This window comes from Canis lupus, chromosome 6 (genome assembly GCF_011100685.1).
Source record: "Canis lupus familiaris isolate Mischka breed German Shepherd chromosome 6, alternate assembly UU_Cfam_GSD_1.0, whole genome shotgun sequence".
Taxonomy (NCBI): Eukaryota; Metazoa; Chordata; class Mammalia; order Carnivora; family Canidae; genus Canis; species Canis lupus.
Window position 1 is genome coordinate 75,922,973 of NC_049227.1, and position 19,582 is coordinate 75,942,554.

The 19,582-nt window shown below is 41.5% G+C and overlaps 1 protein-coding gene across 1 annotated transcript in view; it reads left to right on the top strand.

Annotated features, from left to right (window-relative positions):
- The first annotated feature begins 6,104 nt into the window (after positions 1–6,104).
- ANKRD13C (ankyrin repeat domain 13C) overlaps positions 6,105–19,582 on the top strand; it is an 85,186-nt gene continuing 71,708 nt past the window's right edge. Inside the window, exon 1 of the mRNA XM_038541667.1 lies at positions 6,105–6,480. Within this exon, the coding sequence (XP_038397595.1) occupies positions 6,105–6,480 (376 nt within the window). The remainder of the gene's footprint in view (positions 6,481–19,582) is intronic.

Genomic DNA, 19,582 nt, shown 5'->3' on the forward strand with positions numbered 1-19,582 from the left:
ATTATCTAGTAGACTCAACAGTCAAGTTACAAATTTGAATTGTCGGATTGAATTCTATCTCAGTAACATTTGAATAAGAAATAAATTTGCTGGAATGTCTGGGTGGCTCAGTGGTTGAGCGCCTGCCTTCAGCCCAGGGTGTGGTCCTGGGGTCCTGGGATCGAGTCCTGTGTCAGGCTCCCTGCATGGAGCCTGCTTCTCCCTCTGCCTGTGTCTCTGCCTCTCTCTCTGTGTCTCTCATGAATAAATAAGTAAAATCTTAAAAAAAAAAAGAAATAAATTTGCTGTTTGATGATGTTATTCACTCACTACTTATTGATATAATTGAAAATCATATTTTATTTCATTTTATTTAGTTCAAGACACCATGACAAGAGGCAAGTTTTTTTTTTCCAAGTGAAAATCTCACTTTAAGTCTGAATGTAGTATTTTTGCTAACTGCTCGTTTTTGTCTCCCTATCATCTTTCCCACCTAGTTCCTATTATGAAACAGTTTTTGCAGTTTGGGATGGTTTATCCCCAACTTTCTGGATTCAGAAATGAGTGGTTATTGGGCAAAACTAATCAGGGTAACCACCTCCCCTGCAGGGATTTGTTTAGGTAACTCAGGCCTGAGCCAAACGCTCTCCTGGATACAGGGATTGGACAGGGTCCTTTAATGAGTGTCAACTGCCAGACTTCTGTGGTTGTGGGCCCTCCCTCTGGACCTGAAGGAGGGAGCACCTGGCTCCCGTTACTGCTGGCAGCTGTCTTGTTCCCCGTGGAAGCCGCCTCTGGACCATCCTCCAAGCACCTTGAGTCACCTAGAAACTGACATGCGGTTTAGACCAGGCCGTTCTTGAAGACGTATCTCTGCCCCTTTCTATTATGTAAATCAATAAATCCATTTGATTTAAGCCTGTTTCAACTGAATTTATTGTTATTTGTAAATGAAAAACAATCCAAAATGAAATATTTACTCTTGGGTCTCCCATAAGAATCTAAGAGAGTAGTAGTCAACTTCGGTGGAGTCACATTGGGATTATTTGTTTATTTAGCATCTCATCATTTAGCTTACAATTGCCTTGGCATATTTTAGACACTTTGGGGTTTACATTCTAATTGATCGATTAGTTCAACAGCTTTTAATTATTAAGCATTCATTCTTTAACTGAAAGGCACTGCGCACAGAGCGATGGTGAACATAGTTCTAGTATTCAGAGAGCTCAGAGGACTGGCTGACAAAGCAGACAAGATATATCAGGGAGGCATGCAAAAGTTAAAATGGGTAATCAGAAAGCAAGCAATGGAGGGACACCTAATTCAGAAATGGTGGGGTGCTGGATAGGAGAGAAGGAGAGAGAGGGTGTCATTAAAGACTCCTAAAAAGGAGTTACTTAAAATTTTTTTTTATTATTATTGGAGTAGAGATGACATGCAATGCTATATTAATTTCAGGTGCACAACATAGTGATTCAACAGTTCTACACATTATTGTGTGATCGCCATAGTAAGGGGAGCCACCATTTGTCATCCAACATTGTTATAATAGTTTTGACCATATGCCCATGCTGTACTATGCGTCCTTGTGACTTTTTTATTTTATAACTGGAAGTTTGTACTAACTTTTGTTTTTGTGCTGTGGACCTCTTTGGCGGTCTGGGGAAGCCTAGGGGCCCATTTTCAGAATGATATTTTTAAATGCATAAAGAATACCTTGGATTGCAAAGGAACAGCTATTAAGATACTTTTAAAAACAAAAATTCACTACAGTAACGATATGTGCTTCTTTACTAACTCATTAAGGAGTAAGATCCAGTAGTGGACATAATTATTAACATTTAAGGTTGAGGTAGTGATTAGTGTAAATAACATTTTGAGATATCTATGGCAACTATAATGTGATACAGAAATAGCTGTGTTTTCTTGTGTTGCAAAGTCACAAGAACCGCTAAGACTTTTGTGGTTCATGATCTACATTCATAATAGAAAGACGTGCTAACATTTATTTAGACGTTTGGTTCAAGGTAATTTCCTGGACCCCTGAATTCTATGCCAAGTTAAAAAAAAAAGAAAAGAAAAGAAACCTGTGCTGAGACGAGAGAGAATTGAAGCTAATTTTGACAGGCTGAAGGAGGTACGTAGGTGACGGAAGTAGAAACGGGCTTGGGACATATGGCAGATCATGTGCACAGGCATGGAAACATGACAGAGAATCAGGGACTGTCAGCAGATTGTTTTGGTTAGAATGAGGAATGAGTTTGGCAACGCGGTAGGAGGCGACGCCGGGAAGTTTGGCAGAGTCTCCCGTCTTGGGAATGTGTGTTGATTATACATTACGGTGATTAAATGTGATCCTGTCTTGACTGTGTTTGCAATCCTTTGCAAACTCTCCACTGCCTAGCACGTACAGTCCTAGGGGCTTACAGTGGCTCTTCAGGATGCAGCCCCAGCTTTCCTTCCTAGTCCTATTTACCCCCACTTTCTCTGTCACATACTCTGCTCCAGGGATTCTCAAATACACTGCTGCACTTATGCATACCATTCTTTTGGCTTCTGCTCATCAGCTGGATGACCACTTCCTGGGCCTCAGTTGCTTCATCTGTATAATGGGGACAGTAAGTACCTCATAGCGTCGTGAGACTAAATAGGTATTGAAACTGACTTGAAGCAACGCCTGACACATGGTAAGCTCTCAGTAAATGACAGTTAGTATTATTGGGATTATTATTGTTACCTTTTTCCCTGTGCCCAACTAGTCAACTTTGTACATTCTTGAAAGCCCAATTCAGACAATTACCCTCCAGAAACACTTCCTGATCACCTGACTTCCATTTCCTCCAGATAGAATTAATGACTTCCTCCTCTGTATGATGTCAGGGTCTCATACAATTTCAATTCTTGAATTTTTCACGATGTATTGCGATCATATATATATATATATATATATTTTTTTTTTTTAAGATTCTGTTTATTTGTTTGAAAAAGAATGAGAGAGCACAAGCAGAGGGAGCAATGGAAGGAGAGGAAGCTCAATCCTAAGGACCCCGGGATCATGACCTGAGCCGAAGGCAAGTTGCTTAACCAACTGAGCCACCCAAGTGCCCACAACCTTCTATTTTTATATCATTTTTCACTAATTATATTGTTGAACCCTAAAAATAAGGGCTGAATATTACTTTTTGGTGTCTGCAATGTTGGATTTTACTAGGGAAACTACTAAGGTACTTTTAAATTCTGGATCCAGTGATAAGATACTTCTCAGGTAATGGGTAGACTATTTGGTGTAGGTTTTAATCATAACAGGATCCTGGCCACTCTTTTTATATACAACCTTTATATATTGGTGTTTTATACTGGACTGGACCTTAATTTCTCACACTACTTACTCTTCCTTGGGGAACTCAAAGACGTCTGTGATCATCAATTACTGTGTAGTGACAACTCCTGAATCTTAACTCAGACCTCTGCCTTCTAGGGTCATTTCAAAATATACAAAATGTACGTCCTCTAACTGCTTCTAGGTGAGCAACAAGAAGCTTCAATTTGATATGGCTAAATTGGAACTTTTTTTTTTTTTAACTCTTAACACCTGCTGTGGCATCACTGACTAACCAGGCTGATGCTCTCATAATTTCTCATCTGAATCATTGTATATTTAAAAAAAAAGATTTTTTTTCTGATTAATAAAAATGAATACTTTCTCTTCGTAAAAAATATTCAAGCAATGTAAGAAATACATGATTTAGCAATCTCATCTTCCAAAGAGAACCACTGTTCACTCTGTGTAAAGTATGTTTTGCCAGTTTGACACGCATATACTAACACATTTTTTTTATTTCTGTATATTTTTTTATTGGAGTCCGATCTGCCAACATACAGTATAATACCCTGTGATCGCCCCGGCAGGTGCCCCCGTCAGTGACACACTTATTTTTGGATGACTGCAATAGTCTGTGAGTTTCCTTGTCTCCAGAACAGCCCCGCTGTAATTTATTCTTCATACATACTTTTTCTAAAGTCTGAGTGAATGAGTGACTTTTCTAAAAGGGCAAATCTCACGTTGCCATTCCCCTATTCAACACGCCCCAAAGGCTAACCATTTCTTTTGGGATAAAGTCCAAACTTTGGAGAAGACATACAAAGTCCTTCGCGACCGGGCCCTTTGCTATCTCTCTAGCCCTGCCATCACTGGATCGTGCTACATTCCAGCTTTGAAGCACCGGGCTGGTTTTTCCAACTGTCGGGTGAGGCTTAAACATAATCTCACGTGGAGATAACAGCAGGTCAAGCGCCAAGCATGCTGCTAGCCTTGGGGTCAACCAGGAAGAGGTTTCTGTATGTGTATGTTGGGCCTCTCTTGCTTTCTGAGGAGCATCCTTCGAGGTGGTTAGGTAATGCCTGAACTTAATTGGAACAGAAAGAAAGAAGGAAAGAAAGAAAGAAGGAAAAAGAAAGAAAGAAAGAAAGAAAGAAAGAAAGAAGAAAAAAAAAGAAACAAAAGAAAGAACAGAAAAAGAAAACGAACAAGAAGAAAGACAGAAAGAACAGAAAAGAGAAAGAACGACAAATCAGACCACATCCACGACCGCCCCGCCCCCCCTCCTACCTCCCAAGACCGACACCACACGCCCACCGACCGCACCGAACACCACCAACATCAACGCCCCCAGCCCTCCCTCACCTCCCCCACCGCCCCTCACACACGCACGACACACGAAAACCGACACACGCCCCCCCCCCAACCCCCCGCCCGCCCAGCCCCCGCCCCGCCCCGCCCAGACCCCCCAGAAAGAAGAAGAAAGAAAAAGGCAAAAACAGTTTGATTTGAATAGATGTGAAGGAACGCGGGAGGTGAAACCCGGAGTGGCCGGGAGGGCTGCAGGCAGGATGCAGGCCGGTCCCGCCCCCCCCCCCCCCCCCCCCCCCGCGCCCCTTATTTATTTGCAGGGCAATGAGGTCGCAATAAGGCCTCAGGAAGAAGAGATTTGAGAAAAGCACCTGCCCGTGTAAAATGCGGCTTTGGAGATGAAAGGGGTGAAGCTAAACCTTGGGGTTATTTCCCTGGCTCTCCTCCCTTGTGGCTCCCCACGGCTTTGGCTGTGTGGTCCAGAGCTGCGGGATGTTGGACGTGACCTTGGCATCCGGCGGCATCCGGCGGCATCCGGGGGCATCCGTGGTGCTCTGCCCTCCGCAGGCGCCGTCGGGGGGGGGGGGGGCACCTGCCTGCAATTGACCTAGGTGCCGCCGCAGACCGTGGGGACTCTCCTTTTTCCTTTTTTTTTTTTTTAAATTATTTTTATTTATTCATGAGAAAGAGAGAGAGAGAGAGAGAGGCAGGGACACAGGCGGAGGGAGGAGCAGATCCGTGCGGGGAGCCCGACGCGGGACGGCATCCCGGGTCCCGGGGTCACGCCCTGGGCTGCGGGCGGCGCTAACCGGCGGCCCCGCGCATCCCCGCGCATCCCCGCGGCGACTCTCCGGGCCCGGCCGCCGCAAGGCCAAGGACTCCCGGGGCCGGGCTCGGTCGCGCGGCGTCTCCCGTCCTGCGCGAGCCCCGGGGAGGCCGCTGCGGCGGGCGCAGGTGCGCGGGCAGCCGGGGCCGCGGGGCCCAGCCCGTCCCTGCGGGGGGGCCGAGGCGGCGCGTCGCGGGGGCGGGGGGCGCGGGCCCGGCTGGAGGCTCCCGGGCTGCCGGCGGGGCGCGCTGCGGGCCGAGCGCGGGGCGGAAACACGCGGCCGGGGAGGCGCCGCGGGAGCCCGGGCCCGGGGCGGGAGCCGGCCGCTCACGTCTCGCGGTGTTTCCTCCCTCCGCCCGCGGGAGCTCTCGCGAGACGAGCCGGGGCAAGATGGCCGTGCCCTGCTCCGCGCTGTGAGGCGGCGGCGGCGGCGGCGGCGGCGGCGGCGGCGGCGGCGTCGCGGCCCCCGAGCCCCAGCCCCCCCGCGGCGAGCGCGCGGCCCTCGGTGCCTCCGCCGGGACATGCGCCTGCCCCGGGCTCGCGGGCGCCCGGAGGGTTCATGCTGCGCCGCGGGCCCCCGGCCGCCGCTCTGATCGCGCCGCGCCGCCGCAGCCCCTGCTCCGCCGCGCGCCGGCAGCCCCCCCGCGCCCCCCCGCGCCCCCGGCGGCGATGACCGGGGAGAAGATCCGCTCGCTGCGGAGGGACCGCAAGCCCAGCAAGGACGACGGCGACCTGCTGGAGCCCGGGGACGACGAGGCGGCGGCGGCCCTCGGCGGCGCCTTCCCGGGCGGCAGGACCGGCGGCGGCAAGGGCGGCAGGCCCGGCCCCCGGGTCCTCAGCAACCACCACCGGCTGCCCGCCAAGCCCGCGCCCGCGCCCGCGCCCGCCCCCGCCCCCGGCCCCGGCCTCCCCGCGCCGCCCGCCGCCGCCGACGGAGGCCCCGGCCCCGCGCGCTTCCCGGTGCACGAGAGCGTCTTCAAGGGGGACGTGCGGAGGCTGTCGTCCCTCATCCGCACGCACAGCATCGGCCAGAAGGATGACCACGGTGAGCGCGCGCCGCCGCCCGGGGACCGGCCCCCCGACCGGCCCGACCGACCGGCCCCCGACCGGCCCCCGCGGCCGCCCCGGGCACTGACGCGCGGCCCCTCCTTTGTGTACCGGACGCGGCGGCTCCGCGCTCCCGCCCTCCCGCCCTCCGCGCGCCCGCCCGGGCACCGGAAAGGGCCCACGTCCCTTCATTGCCCGGTCCCGGCCCCGGCCCCGGCCCCGACCCCGACCCGGCCCCGCGGGCACCGCTGCTCACTTCCACCCGCCATCGGGTTGTCTGCTTCTTGCTTGCTTGCTTGCTCTTTTTCTCCGACCCGCCCCGCCGCTTCCATGAAACTTAGTTCGATACAAAGTGTCTGATGGAATGCAAAGTGTAGACACTCTATCGAGCTGGATTCCATCCTAAAGGTAAAGTGTAGACACTCTGTATCGAGCTGGATTCCATCCTAAAGGTAAAGTGTAGACACTCTGTATCGAGCTGGATTCCATCCTAAAGGCAAAGTGTAGACACTATCGAGCTGCATTCCATCCTAAAGGCAAAGTGTGGACACTCTATCGAGCTGGATTCCATCTTAAATGTAAAGTGTACACACTTTGTATCGAACTCGATTCCATCCTAAAGGCAAAGTGTACACACTTTGTATCGAACTCGATTCCATCCTAAAGGCAAGGTGTGGACACTGTATCGAGCTGGATTCCATCCTAAACGCAAAGTGTAGACACTTTGTATTGAGCTGGATTCCATCCTAAAGGTAAAGTGTAGACACTCTGTATCGAGCTGGATTCCATCCTAAAGGCAAAGTGTAGACACTATCGAGCTGCATTCCATCCTAAAGGCAAAGTGTAGACACTCTATCGAGCTGGATTCCATCTTAAATGTAAAGTGTACACACTTTGTATCGAACTCGATTCCATCCTAAAGGCAAAGTGTACACACTTTGTATCGAACTCGATTCCATCCTAAAGGCAAGGTGTGGACACTGTATCGAGCTGGATTCCATCCTAAACGCAAAGTGTAGACACTTTGTATTGAGCTGGATTCCATCCTAAAGGCAAAGTGTAGACACTCTGTATCGAGCTGGATTCCATCCTAAAGGCAAGGTGTAGACACTCCGTATTGAGCTGGATTCCATCTTAAATGCAAAGTGTAGACACTCTGTATTGAACTTGATTCCACCTTAAAGGTAAAGTGTAGACACTTTCTATCGAGCTTTCTATCGAACTTGACTCCATCTTAAAGGTAAAGTGTAGACACTTTGTATCGAACTGATTTCCCTCTTAAATGCAAAGTGTAGACCATTTGTATGGAACTAAGCCACACTGTAGAAGTTGATGGGCATCTGATACCTGGAGCAAGCCCCTGAAATTTTGTTGGAGTAGAGTGTTGAGCGTTTTGTGTGTTTTTCGTAATTGCTGATAATAATGTTTCACCTTGACAGGGCTGTGACTAAGAACCGTACTATGATTTTTCGTAGTGACTTCATCATAACCGATATGACAAAATAGAGTACCATTTATTATTCAAGGGCCGTATTTCTACTTTTTGCCGTAACTCGGGAGCTGAATTTTTTGTTCCTTTAGTTTTACAAACAATGTGATTGAGTTGACCTCTAAGCAACAGGACATTTATTTATTTATTTAAAAAATATTTTATTTATTTATTCATGGGACAGAGAGAGAGAGAGAAGTAGGCTCTATGCAGGGAGCCCGACGTGGGACTCGATCCGGGGTCCCCAGGACCAGGCCCTGGGAGGAAGGCAGATGCTCATCTTTGAGCAACCCAGGCTGCCCCACCAGGACATTTATTAATGAAAATGAATGTGAACCCTGATGTTGTCAGCATCTAATAAGCCATTTTAAATTGGGTAGTTGACAAATATTGTTGATAACTATGCTTTTAAATGAACATGACTATGGCACACATTTAATTAGAATACGCTCAACTCAGTGTTCAAAATAACACATAACACATTAACGAAATGCTTGCTTGAGGAATAAGCTCCCTTAATTCCATTGGACTTTGGGTTTCTTATCTAAAATAAGGGCGAAAATGAGATTAAAAAAAAGAATAAGATTTCTACTGGTTGTGTAATTCTCTAACAACGACACTTGTATCTGAATTTATAATACTGTAATAATATCACTGGCATTTATCAGGATTCAGATCCTCAAAAAATACCTGAAAGCTGCACCTAGTTTTTCATTCCTACATTTACTTAATCCTTTTACTGTTGTTGCAACAAGCATAATATTGTTTGTTGGTGGTAATTATATACTAACCCTTTGAGAAACAGCTTTTATAGGAGATGCGTTATAGCTTCAGGTTATTCATCACTTAATTAGGAAGTTTTTTGGACTTGGCCTTCAGAGTAGGGGTGTGTGTGTGTGTGTTTGTGTGTGTATAAATTTAAAATACTTACCTTGAAATATCCGTGAAAACAGATTAAAGTTTCTTTTTGAGCATTAATTTCCTTTGAAAGAAGAGATGGATGAATATGACTGACAAAGTATGATAGTATAGTATGTTACAATTGATCTTCTTGGTTCGTCACGGAAAATACTAAATTATAGTGTTATTGGGCTTCCATATTCTGTAATCCAGCATTTAGAAATTGATTTGTTAAAATACAAATTCTGTTCAAAGTAATTAGAATCCGAAATCCCTTACGCTCTTGTCCTTTGTCCACTTGACTTCACTTTTTAAATTGCCTTGATATACCAAGTGTTTGCATTGTACTTAGCTGCCCTTGTATTGTTGGTATTTCTGATGATTGTAACCAGTGGTTCACGTACCTTTGGAAAGCGTAATTGGTTTTCTCCTGCGTTATATATTCTCATCTCCGGAACCCCCTGTGGCCACATAATTTCTCCATTACATTACATTACTTTTATTTCTCATATTTTACTAACCTGGATACTTTATTTAGATTTTAAGAATATTTTTTCCTTCACATTACAAAAGATAAATGCTTTTTAAGTCACCAGACATTTAAATACAAGCTATTATATCTGGATTGTTATAACATAAGTGCATAGCAGATTCATACACTCATACGGGTGCATAGCAGAACCATACAGTCATAGCACATCATACCACATAGTTGTATATTCATCAGAGAGATTCCTTCTACAGCATCATGATGATGACTATCATCATCATGAATACAATTTACTGAGTGTGTCAACACTATGCTAAATGCTACCTACATTATCACATTTAATTCTCACAATGACCATGCATAGCAGATTGTTTTATCCTTCTTTTAAAGGTCAGGTAAGTGAAACCTAGAGATGCAAGGAAACTTTGCTAAAGTTTCATACTTGGTATAAATTGCAAAGGTAGGAGCTGAACTAAGAGCTGGTACTCCAAAGTCCATGGTCAGCCTCTGTAAATATTTCTGTTGATCAGGACCCACTATACTGCACAGAATTAGATTCTATTAATGTGTAATGTGGTAATTTACAACAAGATTCTTAAATATATTTTTTCTCATTTAGTCTTTATAATAGCCTTATTTTGCCATTGGACAACTTTCAGAGTTTTTCTGTAGAGCCCAAATCTCTCACTCTTGTTTGTTCTTTCTTTTTTTATGTGATGGTACAAATAACTGGGCCACCTCATCCACATGATAGCCCTTTAGATATTTGACAAGAGCTATCACATTCTTATTGTTAGGTTAAACAGTCTTAACTTCTGTATCCATTCCTCCTGTGGCATGGTTTATAAAGTGCTTGCTTAGATGGCCCATGAAAGAGTAAATGCTATATACATGTGTTAAATAAATGAAAATCTTAATCATCTTCTTTTAGTGAAACTCAGTTTGTTAATTCTTCCCTTTGAGGATGGTGCTCAGGACTAACTTTAGTTGTCTCATAAGTAAAGACAAAAAGGAGGCTCTATTGCTCTAAGCAATATACATTTAGTAATGTGTACTACTAAGAAGCACACATTAAATAATACAAAGCAAGAATATGTTGATTTTTTTAATACTGCTTTTTCTCAGGTGATTGGATCTCTCTTTTCTATCCCTTCTTGGAGTTTTTTTTTTTTACCTCAAACAGAACTTTACATTTATTATATTTTATCTTATTATTTTTGATCCTTTATCCTACTTCACTAGAAAGCTTATTGAATCTTAATTTGGTCACTGTTTAGCTCGCTATTCATTCTTTCAGTTTCCAGTGATCTCTGATTCGATGAACTTTTTTTTGGAGTGCGTGTGTATGTGTATTTTACAAATTACTGACTTGAATAGGAGTAAAGATTGAGCTTTTTCTTTTGTGGTAAAGTGTTGGTTGACTATGAATTGCTTTTTCTGAGTCATCAGTTATTTTGAGGAATACTATATCTGGATCCAAACATATCTTTGAAATATAAGTTGAATACAGTAATAGATATAACATCATGAATATATTGTGTTTAGATATGCCAAGTGATTATGACTTATTATATACATATATATATAGTAAAAGCAATTTTGGGGGTAAGGAAAAAAGATAAATTACATTAAATGTACACAAATTTATTAAACTTTATATCTTTAGTGTGTCTTTAGTTAAATACTATTTTTTATTTTTTATTTTTTTAAAGATTTTATTTATTTATTCATGACACACACACACACACACACACACACACACACACAGAGGCAGAGACATAGGCAGAGGGAGAAGCAGGCTCCATGCAAGAGAGCCTGATGCGGGACTCAATCCGGGGTCTCCAGGATCATGCCGTGGGCTGAAGGCAGCGCTAAACTGCTGACCCACCCGAGGTGCCCCTATTTTTTCTTTAGTATAGAATTAAAGTTTAAGTCTGAGCCTTTTTTCACATTGTAAAAATTTTTCTCAGTCACTTTTGCCATTGGTAGTTAAAGTATCGTGGTGACATGCTGTTTTTGAAAATTCATGGTAATGAGTTTTACTTCTTTAGCACCTTTAGAATTGAGAATGCTTATTCGGCATATAGAAATTTTCTTCATTTTGACTGCACTTCTTATTTGTTAAACATGTAATTTTGTTTTTCCCCTTGAGTTAAATATCCTTACACGTAAAGTACTTTCTCTTGGACATTAATCAGAAGCTTTTAGATACCAGAGTGATGAAAGTCCTTGATACATGAATTGCTTAAACCAGCCTTTCCTAGATATGAACAATTTCTGATGTATTCTGAGAGATTTGGCAGTAGATTTCTACTGCCTTTAATTATATTGCCTGGCATATGACAAGCCATCTTCTCTATATAGTTAATTTTCATTTTTACTGAATTGTAGCTTAATCTTTATGTGGCTGTTTCACACAGTGATTAGAAATTTCAAATCTAAATTATATTTTAATTGAGAGTATTGCTGCCAATGTTGGTAACTCAAGGGAATGGTAATGAAATGGTTAACCTGTATTGTGTCTCTGCTGGTGGCTGGCACATTTTTTCAGACAGGGATTTTAAAACATCTTAATTTCAGAAGGATTAAAAATATATGTTTAAGAATTGAGGCAATAGCATAATCTGTTTGGTGCCCATGTGGTAGATTTATTTTGGCTTATTCTATGTAAATCTTTAAATTTCTTTTTGATATTATTTTCTCTGATTTGTGTTCGTCACTAAAATCTTTATGATGGGTGATGCATTTTGCATCTGAGTAGCGACTATAGAGCTACACTTTGCATGGCAAAAAAAATCTTGAATTAAGCCTTAGATGAACAATTTTGGCCAAGAGGGTTACAATGATGGCACATCCTTAAAAGAACAGAAATGGTTTTGTATTTTTCTCCTCACATTTTGTGGTTTTTCTGGACTTTGGTTTTGAAAGGCAGACCTCAGTTTGTCTTAGGAAAAAAGCGAAGTCGTTTCTGGAGGCTCAAGATAATCCATTAACGTGTCACGCACCTTCACTTGGTGGTATGAGCGGAGTTTGGTGGTGAAATCTGTCACTTCACTGATCTCTCAGTGTTGATTCAGTCGATCTTTACCACCATTGACATGACCTTCCTCTCACCTCTTCTCCCATGTGCATCTCCCGACAGAGTAGGACTGTACTTGGCTTAAGTTGCTGTTTCCTGATGGCGTCACTGTAAGTATTAGAATGTGACTTCACACTTTGAATTGTGATGTGAACACACCTGCAGAGCTATCTCATAAGAAGGTGGGAGGAATCCTCTTCTCTCCTTTCCTGTATTGAGCTATAATGGGAGCTGGAACTCTGACCTTTCAACTTTGGCAAAAAAAAAAAGAAACAAATGAGCAGTTATTGACCACGTTGTGTTCTTTGCATCCTCAGTAAGGCAGGAGAATTCTGGAGGACTCCTTGAAGAATTGAATACTAGGCAGTCTGTCCCAATTTGATGTCATTCTTGAGTCATAGAAATCTAATGCAGAGTATAGTGTAATTGGCAGGATGCTTTGGGTTCTGGAAAATAGGCATAGTTCCTTAAAAATTGAGTGGGGGCTCGGCAGACAAACAGTGTGTTCTTGTTTACATACTATTTATTTCATTGGGAGATAGATGGAAGATCAGTTTTGGAGCAATACTGAAGTGTGTAAAATGGGGTAAGGGAAAGAGAAAAGGTCTATTTCCTCTGTGAAAATTATGGATGGTGTTTGTTATCAGAATATAGAGATTTAACTGTGTGACTTAGATGAACTTCATCTATTCTTAAGGCTGTTGCTCCTGTTGAAATCCTGAAGATGCCTGCAAAACTAGAAGGCTGTCTCTATATTTGGAATTAGATCTAACTTTGGGACCATGCTTTTCTGCAAACTGGTTTTTTATGAAATTATGCTATTTACTTAATTACTGAAAAAAAGCAGATATAACAGTATCTACTTCTTGAGGCATTATAGTCTCAAATGGAAGACTGTACTTGAAACCATTTTAACTCTGAAAGCTAATATAATAGTAATATCCATTGATAGCAATACCTTATTCTCACTTGTGGTGTTAAGTACCTTTCAGCAGAAGACATTCTTGTCCTTGAGGTTTAAATAGTACTTCAGTTGAGGTTTTATCTGGTACTTGAATTTATCCTGCCTGTCAGTGTACTAAAGGATTAGGTGTATTTGACTCTCCTACAAGTCATCTTTCATCTACTGGTGTGACTTGGTTTAGTGTATTTGGATTCTTGGCTGTAGATATTTATCAGTCATGTTAATGCATGTGCTCTCTTACTCAGCACTACACTGAATTCTATAAAACCACGTGTGCTGTGTTGAATATCCTCTTAAGCATGTACATACCCTTTGGTTGGCTTTCATAGAGAATCATGTGGAGACCTGCATTGTTCTGGGATGGAATGCTTTTTTGGAGAGTTAAAAGAGATTTTAACACTATTCTCATGGCTCTTTATAGTTATTTTTTTCTTTTCTTTGTTCATTCATTGCTTCATTTAACAGATACATACTGAGCTCCTAATATGTGAAAGTGTTTTAGGTGCAGGGGTTACAGCAGTGAACAAAGTGGTCAGAGTCCTTGTTCTCATGGAGCTTATTCTAATGCAAGAAGATAAGTAATAATCTAATAAATATGTAGTATGACTGATAATGATAACTATCATAGAGTGAAATAAAGCCAGGTAAGGAGAATAGAGAGTGCTGGGATTACAGGGGAGGGGAAGTAAAGTAGTATTTTGTTGAGGTCAGGGTCAGGGAAGACATCAAGGATAAGAGAAATTCAGTTACCTAAAAAAAATTAAGGAGCAGATATCTGGCAGACCAGAGTTTCAGACAGAGAATACAAATGTAAAGGTACCATGTTCAAGGGGGTAGAAGGAAGGCCAAGTGTGGTTGGTATGGGGCGGGGGGAGTGGTAGGAGATAGGAGATTTGAGAGGTAGCAGTGAGTATAAGCATGTGGAACTTTTGCAGACCAGTGTTAAGGATTTGGGGTTTCACTCTGAGCAAAATAGGAAGTCAGGGTTTTGAGCAGAGGAGTAACGGTGATCTGATTTTAGAAGACTCAGTCTGGCTGCCATATGAAGCAGAAACTTGGATGGGCAAGGGTTAGTTTAATGTGCTGTTAAAAGTAGGGGTAACTTTGGAAATAATAAGTAGAGCTGGTTAGGAGTCTGTGATGGATGTAATATTATGTGTGTATGGTTGTAGTAGTATAGTACTGTTTATGAGAGAAAAATACAAAAATTCTGTTTATACTGCTTGCTTGGATGGAACTTGAAAGGTGTCGGTAGAAGTTGGAGCTGTGTTGGTTCTAGTACTTAGAATTTTCTGTTTTCTCCCTACTTAGGGGCAGGTGATATCAGAACTATTTTTATAAAGTCATTACTTGCCTTTTTCACCATGCTGACATTTTTGCTGATGGTTCAAAAGCGGTGGTGGGCAAAATTGTTGGAACCTGAGTACGAATCAAGGCACTGAAACTGCTGGTATTCATTGCACATTCACTACCACATACTTGTAGTTTAAAAAAGAAAAATAAAAAAAAGCCAGTTTCTCTTAATGTCTATGATGCAACTTGTGAAATGATTACTTTTATTAAGTTTTAATCTCAAGTACATATCTTTTTGATATTCTTTCTGACATAATGTAGATTTTGCATGATGTTGTTCTGCATGTTGAAGGGAAAACACTTGTGTAGTTGTTTGAGTTGTAAGCCAAACCAGTAGCTTTTGTCATGGAACACTATTTTTACTTGGAAGAACAGCTTACAGACAAACTATGGCTATTCCAATTTGGATAGTTGGCAGAAATTTTCTGGAAAAGGAATGAAATGAGCCTGTGACTTCACAGAAAATAATTGGTAGTATTTGTTACCAATTAAAAAATTCAAGCTTTGAATAAAAAATTAGAATTTGGGAAACTCGTCTTTGTCACTCTTAAGTTTGACCGCTTCTGTCACTGAGTATGACAGCTTCCCAGTATTTAAAGACTTCTCTGGTCAGATTGGTGATATTACCAAATGTGATTTTTTTTTGTTTTGTTTTTTTTGGTATAATGAAATGTGTTGACATTTGGAAGATCTGCATAACTCCATTAACTTGTATTTTTCACATGATCAGTGTATGATGTTCCAAAATCATGCATCCATAAAAGATCTATTTAAAGTGCAAGAGGGACGCCTGGGTAGCTCAGAGGTGGAGTGTCTGCCTTCTGCCTAGGGTGTGACCCCGGGGTCCTGGGATCGAGTCCCACATCTGGGGGACTCCCCACAGAAAGCCTGCTTCTCCCTCTGCCTGTGTCTCTGCCTCTCTGTGTCTCTCTTGAATAAATAAAAATCTAAAAAAAAAAAAAGTATATATTTGTATATAGTACAAAAGAAACCAGTGTGTTTCAGTGTACTCAATACAAAAAGTTTATTGACACGGTTTTAAATTTCACATTGCAGCTAACCTTTAAGAAATCACCACTTAGTTTTGTTGTAGTAAAGAACATCTACAATTATTTAAAAGCGCCATTAAAATACTATTCCTTTTTTTCAACTGTGTATCTTCTGAATCTAGATTTTCTTCATATACTTCAAAGTAAAATTTACACATGATTGAATGCAAAAATAATTATAAAAGGTTAGCTGTCTATTAAGCCAGACATTAAATAAATTTATTTTAATTTTTTTTATTATTTTTTTATTATTTTAATTTTTAATTAAAGAGCTTAAAATAGCATACTCCCGTCATTTATTTTTGTTTTGGGAAATGCAGTTTTTTTCATAAAAAATACATACTGATATGTAATGGAGTTATTGTAACTAAAATTAATAAAGTTTTACAACATGTAATTTTAATTTCTAATATGGTAAATATCAATAGATGTGTCCATATAAACAATCCATATAAAAGATCTTTAATAATTCTTAAGAGTATAAAAGGGGTCTTGAGACCAAAAAGTTTGAAAACTATTGGTCTAGTAAAAAGCATACAGATTTTAGAGTCAGGACTCACACATTTCTAGATATATAATTTTAGGAAATTACATAATTATTGTTAGCTTTATTTTTCTTACCTGTGAAATAGGAATAATATTTGTCTCAGAGGGTGTTGGGGTAAGATAAGGTTTATAAAGTATATAGGATAGTGTGGGCATATATAATAGATGCCCTGTAAATCCAGCCTTTTGGTTGATAATTTGCATACTTCAGCAATGCAGTGGTCTCAATGTTACTGGAATATTTTTTGTTCATTTGACAGAACAGAATTCATTTTATTTACCAAATTAGAACCGAGGCATGTGATTTCAGATTTAAAAACTACATTGTGGAAAGTTGGCAGGTTATTTTAAGTTTTTAGTATCTTTTATGTAACAAATTAGCTTAAGCAGCAGATTGAGATCTTAGAAAACTGAGGGAATGTCGTGACTGGGTGGCTCAGTTGGTTAAGCATCTGCTTTCTGCTTGGGTCCTGATCCTACAGTCCTGGGATCGAGCCCCATGGTCCTGCGATCGAGCCCCATGTCCTGCAATTGAGCCCCATGGTCCTGGGACTGAGCCCATGCTGGTCAGGCTCTCTGCTCAGTGGGGAGCCTGCTCTCTCTCTCCCTCGCCCCTCTCCCTGCTTGCACGCACACTCCTTCTCTCTCTCTGTGTCAAATAAATAAGATCTTTAAAAAAAAAGAAAAAGAAAAATGAGGGAATAGTAGATGTATAACTGGGACATCTGAGCACTTAGTTTCATGGTATACTTGGCCAGTATAGTAAATCCAGTGTTGGCTAGAGGAGTAGGAGAAGAATGATGAAGAAAATCATGCTGATTTATATTTAAAATATTGAAATCAAAGCGTAATATTCAGTATCATTAATTATGTGTATTTCTGATTATGTACTTACCTGTAAAATGAGGATTGAGTAGTTGAACACAAAGTCATTTCTAGTTCATAAATCTTTTGAAAATGTGATTAATTTGACTTTGTAAAATTACAGTAATTTTAATTTGCTTCAGTAGATACCAGTGATTTTGCCCTTTCTTTTTTTCCAAATTATATTTTATTTGTTTTATTTTTTGGTGAGAGGGCAGAAGAAGAGGGAGAGAGAATCTCAAGCAGACTCCACACCAGTGCAGAGCCTGACTTGGGGCTTAATTTCACAACCCTGAGATCATGACCTGAGCTGAAATCAAGAGTTGGGAATTGGGCAGCCCCAGTGGCTCAGTGGTTTAGCACCGCCTTTGGCCCAGGGTGTGATCCTGGAGACCCAGGATCAAGTCCTGTGTTGGGCTCCCTGCATGGAGCCTGCTTCTCCCTCTGCCTGTGTCTCTGCCTCTGTCCATGTGTGTGTGTCTTTCATGAATAAATAAATAAAATCTTAAAAAAAATTTTGGAAACTTAACGGACTGAGCCACCCAAACGCCCCACCCTTTCATCTATATATTCCTTGAGGGTTTAAGAAAACAGTAATAATCTAGGTATATAAAGGCCTGCTTTCTTTACCTAGTGGCTCTGTCTAGACTTTGGTGGATTCTTAATTTAAGTTTTTGAGAAGTTATTACATTCACATATGACAAAATTATAAAAAGATGTAAAAGATACATTATAAAAATAGTTTCTTTCCCAGGGTACCTGAGTGGCTCATGGGTTAAGCTTCTGACTGTAATCTCAGCTCAGGTCTTGATTTTAGAGTCCTAAGTTTTGGCCCCCCAGAACGCCACACTAGCATGAGGCCTATTTAAAAAAAAAGCTTTCCTCCCACTCATCTTCACCCACTTAGTTATCCTTCTTGACATCAACTGGTGTTACCAATTCCTTGTTTTCTTGTTACCATTGTCACCATTTAGAACATGGTCCTTTTAAATTTTCTCCTGGAAGATAGAGAAGTGAAGACAGACCACTATTATTACCTTTTACAATGTTAGGGGAAAAAAATGAGTATTTGCAAATTTAGAGATTTGATTTTAAATGTCTCTCTCTCTCTCTCTCTTTTTTTTTTTTTGCTGTCAAATTTTTATCTCTAATCCAGACTTCTTGGAGTTCCCAGACTTTATAATCATCTCCACTTGGGAATCTCAGATATTTCAAAATTTTTTGCTCAAATGTTATTATTTTCTACCTTATACCCTCCCATCCGGCCACCCAGCCATTTATTAAATCACATCATTATTCACCTGGCTGCTCAAGCCTCAGTCATTGGGGTCATTTGTCTCACCTCCTCCTCCTACCTATACATATCGAACTCACAGGTTATTTTGAATCATTCTACTTTCTGTCTCCACTGATTGGGCTCTACCACCACTTTGAGACCAATTTTTATTATCTTTTCCCTGGAATATTACACCAGACTCTTAACTAGTCTATGTCCCCTTCCATTCCATTCTCTAAATGTAGTGAGAGTGATCTTGAAATGTAACTCGTATCATGTCATTTCCTTGTTCAAAATTCTTTAATGTCTTCTCTACTTAAAAGTAAGTTCATATTTCTTACCGTGTTAAAGAGCCCCACATGATCTATAGAGCCCCACATGATTCGGCCCTTGCCTGCTTCTCTGATACAATGTTGTACAAATCTCTCTTTTTTTCTTTGTTCTGGCCATAGTTGTTTTCTTTCAGTTCCTGGAATCTGACAGGTTATTTCTGGTCTCTTGACTGTAATGCTTTTCTTCTCATCCTTTGATTTCTTAGTTCCTGCTCCTTTTTAAGATCTCATTTTAAACATTATCTCATTAGAAAGATAATGAGAAGAATTAGAAGACTGCCTGGAGAATCAGAAAGTAATGTCTTTTATTATTTTTGGTCTTAGCTTAAGGTCATTTTTCCGAACACCTATCACAATCTATTTTGTCTTATTTTTCTGTTTTGTGACTATTAGTTCCATGAGGACAAAAGTTATTTCTAGCTTGTTTAGAGTTGAATCTTTTGGGCAGCCCGGGTGGCTGAGCGGTTTAGCGCCACCTTCTTCTGCCCAGGGCGTGATCCTGGAGACCCGGGATTGAGTCCCGTGTTGGGCTCCCTGTATGGAGCCTGCTTCTCCCTCTGCCTGTGTCTCTGCCTCTCTCTCTCTCTCATGAATAAATAAATAAGATCTTTAAAAAAATAGTTGAATCTTTCATATCTAGCACTATGCCTAGAACTTGGTAATACTGAGTTAAGTATTAAGTGAAAATGAATGGATTTTTACCTCTGGGTAAAATGTTGAAAGAGCAGAACATTCGAACTTCTCTCCTAACTTGACAG